Source organism: Dendropsophus ebraccatus, chromosome 10 (genome assembly GCF_027789765.1).
Source record: "Dendropsophus ebraccatus isolate aDenEbr1 chromosome 10, aDenEbr1.pat, whole genome shotgun sequence".
Taxonomy (NCBI): Eukaryota; Metazoa; Chordata; class Amphibia; order Anura; family Hylidae; genus Dendropsophus; species Dendropsophus ebraccatus.
The window spans coordinates 32,874,540-32,884,254 of NC_091463.1; the positions used below are offsets into that span (position 1 = coordinate 32,874,540).

The following is a 9,715-nucleotide window of genomic DNA, read 5'->3' on the forward strand; positions in this document are numbered from 1 at the left end:
ACATTAGTGGACAGCTAGAGGCGTGAATCCGGTGACTATGGATCGGTATTTGCAGACATTTACAAAAAGCATACAGTCATGTGCATGGGGCCTTATCTTACAGAAGACAGTCAGCTAGTGTTGAAACTTGTGTTGTGAGATTTGATGCGGTTCTCTCCTTCACTAATCTCAGTTGTAAAATACATTGATGTAAAGTAACCACTGAAAAAAAAGATGCCAAAAAGTTGAATAAAAAAAAATTTAATCACATAAAAGTAAGTTTACAGAGTATTCATTTCTGGCAGAATCATGTTGCTCGGCAGCTTTCCAAAGCCATCAGGTTTAGTAGAGAAACAGTCATAAGAGATTAAGAGTCACATGGTTTTTCTCCTTTTTCCTGTTCAATATCTGTAAAATATACAAAACAATATATTAGAACTTTGCTAAAATAATGGTAGGGTAAGTATACATGGTACATTGGTGTTGCAGCTACATTGTGGTTGGAATTATGCAGTACTTCTGAAAATTCTTCTGTTAACCTGCATTTCCTTTCTTTATACTTACTGGCACTCATCACTCGTATGCTTGCAGAGAAGGGAGAAAGGGAAGATGCCTGTGGGCTGCGCAGGAACAGGTGAGTATGGGTGTGTGTTTTTTTTGTTAATTACAAAGGAGAGGATGCCTACATGGGGGTCGCTAGATTCTCTGGGAACTAACTTCCGGGGGGAATTACATATAGGTGGATGCCTACATGGGAAATACTACCTGAAGGGGGGGGGCTTACTAGGAGTGGGGCTACCTACAAGGGGATATCTAACACTATACAAGGACCTATAGGGGCCTAACTACTATATGGGGACACATAGAGGCCTAACTTGGGCCAGATAGAAAAGAAAAACACAATGATCAAGCCAAATGGGAGGCCCCCAAAGGTGAATTTCAAAACCACAGTAAAGGGTCTGAATACTTATTTCCATGCAAATAATAAATTTGAAAAGAAAAAAAATCTGTTTTACATTCTCATGATGGGGTATTGCGTGCAGGTTGAGGGGGGGGGGGGGGGGGGGTTGGAAATTTTCCCTCAAAGATACAAGACAGCTTTATTTCCCATATAAACATAGTTCATACAGGGGCTGGGGGAAGAGAGTATTAAGACATAAGGCTGAGATGGTGAACAGATGAAGGAAAGCTTTTAATACATCAAAGACTACGGTGATTGTCTCCTGAGTGAATTGAATGAGAGCACACATACTTAACAGCCCATCCATTTATTCTCTATGGGGCTTTCAAACATTGCTGTTCAGAAGTCCCATAGATAGTGAAGGGAGTTGTGGTTGAGCATGTGTACAGCTGCTCCATCAGGTTGCGATTTGGTCCTGCCGATAATATTAATTATGGCGGGGGGGGGGGGGGGGGGACTTTACATTTAATATTGCAGGGGTTTGGAAAATCTTAGTTCAATGCATGAATTTCATTCGTACAGTATCAGCTCTGGTTCACACTACGTATATTTGAGGCTGTATAGCAACCAAAACCAGGAGTGGATTGAAAACACAGAAAGGCTATGTTCACATAATGTTGTAATTGAGTGGATGGCCGCCATTTAATAGCAAATATTTGCTGTTATTTTAAAACAACGGCTGTTATATTGAAATAATGGCCGTTATTTACTGTTATATGGCGGCCATCCACTCAATTTCAACATTGTGTGAACAGATCCTTTCTGGGTTTTCAATCCACTCCTTGTTTTGGTTGCTATGAGGACCTGACATGAGGACCAAATACAGCCTGAAATATACATAGTGTGAACCCAGCCTTAAACATATGGTTGAGCCTTTACCCTGCAATAAGCATGCTGCTAATACAGCCCTGCTTAGGAACACACCTTTATATACTTTATACTTTGTATTATAATTTGTTGCCAGGAAGTGAACAAAAATGTTGAACTTCGTACAGGCTACCAAAGTAACATAAAGAAATTGATATGAACATTACTGATATGTGAAGAGAACTTACACACAGATGTACTCACCTTCCTTAGTAGGTAATGTGTTTTTTTCCTCTGTGTTAGTTTTACGGAGTTTCTTACGATCAAATTTTTCCACCTCGGATACATCAGGTTTATCGGCCATTGTCACTATAATAAAACCACATCGATTTATAATTCACATAGCACAGATGTATATTGTATACAAACATATACAAACAGGACAGATCATATACCTACTTTACAACACATCAAACAGGACAACTAAAAAAGAAAACTGCTTCCAAAGTTGTTTTTTTTAGCGTATTAACAAAAAAAAAAAAAAAAGTCCCCATTACACTAGAAAAGAGCATTTTCTGCTTTTAAAAAACAGATCCCTTTACGTAAAAGCTGGTAAGTGATCATTTATTTTTCTGACAGTCCATCTTCAAGATACATGATGGGTGCTTTTCTGGCAGATACCCTGAATTTTTATTCCAGCTCTGGGAAATGTGGAGGTAGCAGTCATACCTGGGCCCTTGTGATTGAGGAGGTCTCAAGGCCTCTCTGCCACATGAGATGATCCCAGTATTATATGGGCTCTGTTACTGATTTTTAGAGATAAACTAACCGGGTTCGGGTTCGAGTCCATCCGAACCCGAACGATCGGCATTTGATTAGCGGTGGCTGCTGAACTTGGATAAAGCTCTAAGTTTGTCTGGAGAACATGGATACAGCCAATGACTATATCCATGTTTTCCACATAGCCTAAGGGCTTTATCCAACTTCAGCAGCCACCACTAATCAAATGCCGAAAGTTCGGGTTCGGATGGACTTGAACCCGAACCCGGTTCGCTCATCTCTACTGATTTTGCATTAGGAACCAGGAGCTACAAGTTATGTTGTTGTGGTTGCTTTTGAATAAAAAAAGGCATGCTCACCTACCTGGGTCCCCTGAAGTTCTCACAATGATATTGTCCGGTCCCATACTTGCCTGTCTGCTTCCTACGGACTTGTCTCAGTAGTTACAGCCTGATCAGCCAATCACCAACTGAAGCTGTACACACTGATTAGCTAAGCTGGCCATGCCTAGACAAGTCCATCTCAAAAGTATTAGGCAGATTGGCAATGAGGGACTGGATGATATGTTTTGGTTTTATTTTGCAACATATAGAAACTTGGCATAAGGCCTATTTACCAGGAGTGTTTTAGTATAAATCCATAATATGAATCTGAAATACAAACGTATTAGAGATGAAACGTTACCAGTGTGCCGTCAGTATTTCAGCCAGACTGGCTGTACGGGCAGTACAATTATGGAAGACAAGGAGGTCTTGGTAATGGATCAGCAGCCCCCAATTGCATTGCAGGGGTGCCAATCAGAGGTCTGACAGTTGCTATTGATCAGAGCATACTGTATAATGGGTTTAATGGCTGGCATCAGTGTGATAGCTGATGTTGGTCTTTAGTGGCAGCCGGCGCCCACCATGTATGGAGAAGCCTGAGCTCCTGAGCGTGCTCTCTTTACCCCTTCCTAATCTGTGTTGTTAATTTATAATATGACAGTCTTGGCTTTGTTACCTTTCTCAATAAAATAAGAGTAAACATATATGGCAGCCTGAAAGGAGTTAAAGGAGAAGTCCAGCAAAAAATGTTATTTAAGTATTGTTTTTTCCCCCCAAAAGTTATACAAATTACCAATATACACTTGTTATGGGAAATGCTTATAAAGTGCTTTTTTCCCTGCACTTACTACTGCATCAAGGCTTCACTTCCTGGATAACATGATGATGTCACTTCCTGGATAAAATGGCGATGTCACGCCCGACTCCCAGAGCTGTGTGGGCTGTGGCTGCTGGACAGGATGATGGCAGAGGGATGCTCAGTGTCCCTCCAGTGCCCTGTGTCCCTTAGTGTCCCCCTGCCATCATCCTCTTCAACAGCCACAGCCTGCACAGCTCTGGCAGTCGGGGCGTGACATCGCCATTTTATCCAGGAAGTGAAGCTTTGATGCAGTAGTAAGTGCAGGGAAAAAGAACTTTATGTATATTTCCTGTAATATGTGTACATTGGTGATTTGTATAACTTTTGGGGGGGCAATACAATACTTTAATAAAGAATTTCGCCAGACTTCTCCTTTAATGTCAACTGTAAGCTGCTATAGAATCTGACGAAAACATGTTACTGTACATGTATATACATGCCCCACCTCAGTGGTAATAACAAAATAGTGTAGTGTGCAGTGTCAAGTCTAACCAGATGTTCTTAAACCCGGCGTAAACCTGGAGTGGGACAAGGCCACAACTCCTCCCCACTTTGCCGATCTCCCACTGCCCACCCATCAGGTGAGCAGAGGATACAGTTGGCATACGCCAGGGAGAAGGGGCAAATCTGCACCTTCTCCTTGGCGTAAGCAAGGGGCGCAGCAATCTTAAATGTCCCTGATAGAGTACAGTGTCACAGTACAGAAGCTGGGTAGTTTTGTGTTTTCAAAGCCTCAGTTACTTTTCCACAGATATTAAAGTGACTCTGTACCCACAATCTGACCCCCCCAAACCACTTGTACCTTCAGATAGCTGCTTTTAATCCAAGATCTGTCCTGGGGTCCGTTCGGCAGGTGATGCAGTTATTGTCCTAAAAACAACTTTTAAACTGGCAGCCCTGTGGCCAATGGTCGGGGCTTAGATTGTGTATGCATTAGGCTGGCACACCCTCTGCGTCCCTACTCCCCGCCCTCCTCATCATTAGGAATGCTCCAGGCAGATTGCCTCCTAATAATCAGCTGTGTGAATACTGAACATGGGCTGGATCGTTAAGGCACCTGTGCAATGTTCAGACAGGAGAAAATGTTCCAGTGGCATTCCTAATTATAAAGAGGGTAGGGAGGAGGGACGGAGGGGTGGTGCAAAGTTAGGGCACAGATACTCCTGTTGGGCACGGGGCTGCAAGTTTAAAAGTTGTTTTTTTAGGACAATAACTGCATCACCTGCCGAATGGACCCCAGGACAGATTTTGGTTTAAAAGCAGCTATCCGGTTTGGGGGGGGGGGTCAGACTGTGGGTACAGAGTTTCTTTAATGGCTTGTGTGATTTGCAGGTCACACCCAGTATTTTGAATGTACCTCTTAGGGTGGCAAACAGCTTTTGTGTTGTTTTTCTTGCCTCCCCCCCAAAAAAACCTAAAAAAATGCCAGAAAAACTGCCAAAGATGCATTGCATTTTTTTTTACTTTTTTTTTGCCTTTGGAGTTTTTGTGAGCTTCCAAGAGTGGTGTTTTTGAGACGAACAGAAGAGATTCCAATGAACTCAGAAAAAAATGCCACATCCTTCAGTATGCTACATTTTGGAAAAGCTACCACGGAGCCAAAAAAACGCCAGAGAGGAGAGAAAAACACCACAAAAGAATAAAGTATGGCATTTTATAAATTTCGGTTGACTTCCTACTAACATCTGGCTGCGGACATTTTTCTGGCCTTTTTGTTAAAATGTAAAGCCTTCAAAAACGCCAAAGGCAAAAAAAAGGCAATCACACCTAAAGTCAAAAAGGCCAAGATAATCTTTTTTCTGGTGTTTTTTGGAGGCTAGAAAAATGCCAAAAAAACTGTGTCTGGGGGCACCCTTTAGAATACTATTCCTTAGGTTTTGCTTTAGTGATGGTAACATGTAATCTGGTAATCTCTGCACTGCCATTTGCTTGTGGAAGAGGCCGTACAGAATTTTTTTTTATCCATACAGAGACAATTTGAATAGTCCCATGTTTGGTGCATGAAATTTTAACAAATGACAATTGCACAAGGAATGTACTGCTGCCAAGTTAGAGTTTTTCAGAATACAAAATGCACCAAAATACGCATTCAATGTGCTGCCCCTTTTTCCCCATATTCACCAAAGTTCCCTCTGTTGTGGCACACACAAATATATATACTTTTCAAATAAATAAAAACATGTGACATGTCACCGAGCATAATAGTCAGAAAAGCCCAGATACCATTTAAGTAAAATACATGACATAAATCCAAGTTGCTGTGAAAAATTACAACATATTGTTGTAGTATGCAGAAAATATAGTGATTCTGCACCAAAATCAATCAGTGTATATAAAATGAGTTGCAGATCTGTTCCAAAAAATCTACACGTGTGAACATACCCATAACCAATTTCAAGTAAAATAGCTTATTGCACTATAAAAATGTAAAACCATAGCCTGCAGCTCTAGCTATGAGGAACTATAATACCCAGAAAGCAGCGTCATCGTAACTTCAGAACAATGAGATAAAATTAGTCAAAATTAGTCAAATAAGCCAGTTAGACAGTAAGGTATATATATATATATATATATATATATATATAGCCACTCCTGGTATTCAGAGAATGGAGTTAGCTGCCTGTACAGACAGATCCAGAGGCAGGTGGCAGCCGCGCCCTGCAGCTGTACACGTACCTCTCTGCTAGCTTACGTGTTAGATTAGAGTCTGTAGACAGCAGATACAGGTCCACTCCAGGTATTAATGTCAGAAAGTACAGGACTAGTCAGATAATAATATCATAATCAGACCACAATTACTATAACCAATATAGCACAGCCCCAGCATGAACCACAAAGCCCAGCAAGAAGCGTTCTCAGTGTCTGAGATCAGTCCATATGTGTATGAGCTATATACAGTGTCCTCTGCAGAACAGTCCCATGTATATCACTTACCCAGCGATGCTTTCTCTGTGCCCAGCACAAAAAAACACACAGAGAGCTGGGCGTCAGTCTTATATGCTGTGCTTAATACACACCTTCCAATGTTTATTGGGTCCAGTTCACACACCCAGGTAAAGCCCGCCTTAACAAACTAAAAAAAATTCAGCCTCCAGCCACTGTCTGTTACTGGTTACATTTCATGCAAATAGACAGATCCAGATAACACCGAAAGTCATCAAAACTCTTTTTTTTTTCCCGCCTCCAGAGATTCCTCGCTGGCAAACTCCAGTTTTAGCAAGTTCTTTAGGATAATTTGTAGATGACTCAAGCGAATTTCCAACAAATACTTCCATACAGATCATTCCATTTACAGTTCAATATATCAGAATTCCAGCAGGTCAGAATTTTACATACAAGGTGACTTTTAATAGTTTGGAAAATGGCAAAAAGACATTGTCATGGATTAAAAGCTTCTGATATCATAACATCAGTGACGTGTCGTGTAAGGTAATTGCTTTACATTACAGGAAAATAAAAAAAAATTCTATGAAAATTCTAAGAAAACAAACTCTATGGACCTCCACAAGTGTGGTAAACAAACAATGAAGGTCCCGTCTTCAAAGTGTAAACTCTATGAGACCTCACCGACATCATACTAAGCAGGAAGGGAACACGTTCTTTCTCAAGATTCATATATTTTTGTGCAAATAATACAAATCAGTCCAAGAGAAAAAGCAAATACCTTTGTGAAGGGACTGGAGAAACAAGGTACAAAGGTATTTAGATCAACAGTTAAACGTGTCATATATCGACATGACCCGAAGAGAAGGTCAGCAAAGAAGAAGCCACTGCTCTAGGATTCCCAGAGAGAGCCAGAGGAAAGAATCTTAAAGGGGTTGTCCAGTGAAAATATTTTTCTTTAAAATCAACTGGTGTCAGAAAGTTATATAGATTAGATTTTTTTAATAGAAGTAAATGACAAAAGTCTTCCCATACTTATTAGCTGCTTTATGTCCTGCAGGAAATGTTTTATTTTCAGTCTGACACAGTGCTCTCTGCTGACATCTCTGGCCGTGACAGGAACTGTCCAGAGCAGGAGAGGTTTTCTATGGGGATTCATAGAAAACCGAGACAGAGTTCCTGTCTCAGCCAGAGATGTCAGCAGAGAGCACTTTGTCAGACTGAAAATAAAACATTTCCTGCAGGACATACAGCAGCTGATAAGTATGGGAAGACTTGAGATTTTTTTTTTATAGAAGTAAATTACAAATCTATATAACTTTCTGATATCAGTCGATTTGAAAAATAAAAGATTTTCACTCGACAACCCCTTTAAGGTCCTATTAGATGAAGCTTCTTTTTAATGATAAATGAACGCAAACGAGATTATTGTTAACCTGAAATTGATCACCATATTATGGTCCGTTTACACGGAGCGATAATTCAGCCAGTTGATCGTTTAACAATTTTGAGGCAACGATTTTATTTTTACAATGATCAGCGTTTAGACAAAAAGATAAATCGTTTGAAAAAAATTGTTACTGCGATTGTTTTAAGATCGCTTTAGCCCATCTCACACAGAGGATGAATATGTGAAAGACTGTTTACACGAAGCGATCTGAGAATTTTCAGCAAATGACCAACGATGATTTGAGAACATGTTGGAAGACCAAGAAAAACAATTTCTCGCTCGTCGCTTGATCGTTCGCTGTGTTTACACGATTATTGCTCAAATGCGATTGTTATTGTGAAAATTCAAACGATAATCGTTCTGTGTAAAAGGACCATTACGCAGAATGATAGTCGTTAGTTACCATTGTTACAACTATCGTTTACTCAATCTGATCCCTGCAAAGAAAGGAACGATTTGGAATTACACTGAACGATTAGGGAACAAATGCGGAATTACAGCGAATGAATGTGGAATTACAGCAAACGTTAATCAGACCGATTTAGCAGATTATGGCTTAGTGTAATAAAGACAACAATAAGCCTATGAAAACAATTATCACTGATGAATGTGTAAAAAAAAAATAAACGTCATACATACCTGTCCACCCTCCCTGGTGTTCATGCTTCTGCTCACAGCCGCCAATGGAACTTCTGAGACGGTCTCTGAAGTGACAGGCCACTTAGCCAATCACTGTGTGAGATGGCACACTACTGTGGCCAGTGATTGGCTAAGCGGCCTGTCATTTCAGAGACCAGCTCAGAAATTTCAGCGGCGGCTGCGGGCAAAGAATAGGAGAACACCGGGAGCATGTATAACATTTATTATTTTACACTTAAGGCAAGGGCTGCATGGACATCACTAACAATACACAACCCTTGCTGCACGATTATTGACCCTTTTAGTGGGCTCAGTAAGCGCATCTAGCAGATCAGCACTTACTGAACTGGAATACGGGGCCGTGTAATACGGCGCTAAGACTAGAACTGACTACAGCAAAACTCATTTTTTTGTGTCTCCACCGCACCTCACTTATGTGCAGTGTGTGCAAGAGGAGATTGAGACTAGTGATTCTGACCAGAGAGGTGTAGTAGTTGCAACTCCCCTTACAAAAGTAAGGAGCCATTCACGCGTCTGCAATATACAGTCCGTGCACAGACTGTATACTTCAGACTAGACCTCGGAACTCCTGCCATCATCATTCATTATGATGCCGGGAGCTCTAAAACTGTTTAAATATTTGGGCCACTGTTCTGAGTGTAAAATCGATTCAGAAAGTTGCTTCCATGATGAGTGCTTGGGTTGTGATGGCCGCCACATTTTCAGTGTTTCTTACATGTGTTGCCTAGAGGCCTTGATGAAAACCTTGATAGTAACTAATAGATTTGGCATACCTATGGCAATGGAGAACACAGCAGATGTTTCAACTTGCCTTACCTTGGGTATCGAGATGGATTCAGATGGAAGAAACCACGTCAATGTGCAAAAGGATCTAAGGGTTTCCGATAGTCAAAGGTCTACAAAGACCTGCAGTCTCTTTTGGATAAGCTGAATTTTGCAAGCCTCAGGAACCAGCAAATCCCAACAATCATACACAAGGGACATGGGAGAAGATGTGTGTGTGCGTGTGCTAC

At 40.9% G+C, this 9,715-nt stretch overlaps 1 protein-coding gene across 1 annotated transcript; it reads right to left on the reverse strand.

The window, feature by feature from the left end:
• Positions 1–224: 224 nt before the first annotated feature.
• LOC138802748 (thymosin beta-15A homolog) lies at positions 225–6,722 on the reverse strand. Its single transcript, XM_069986376.1, has 3 exons — positions 6,644–6,722; positions 2,012–2,116; positions 225–387 (listed from the first exon to the last, which is right to left on the reverse strand). The coding sequence occupies exons 2-3, from the start codon at positions 2,109–2,111 to the stop codon at positions 347–349; spliced, it is 141 nt and encodes a 46-aa protein (XP_069842477.1). The 5' UTR covers positions 2,112–2,116; positions 6,644–6,722; the 3' UTR covers positions 225–346.
• Between the last annotated feature and the right edge of the window lie 2,993 nt (positions 6,723–9,715).

Excerpts from the sequence above, each read along its gene's own strand:
- LOC138802748 (XM_069986376.1), bottom strand. The coding sequence starts at position 2,111 with ATGGCCGATAAACCTGATGTATCCGAGGTGGAAAAATTTGATCGTAAG. Across the intron at positions 388-2,011 it reads CACATTACCTACTAAGGAAG|ATATTGAACAGGAAAAAGGA; the intron begins GTGAGTACATCT and ends TATATTTTACAG.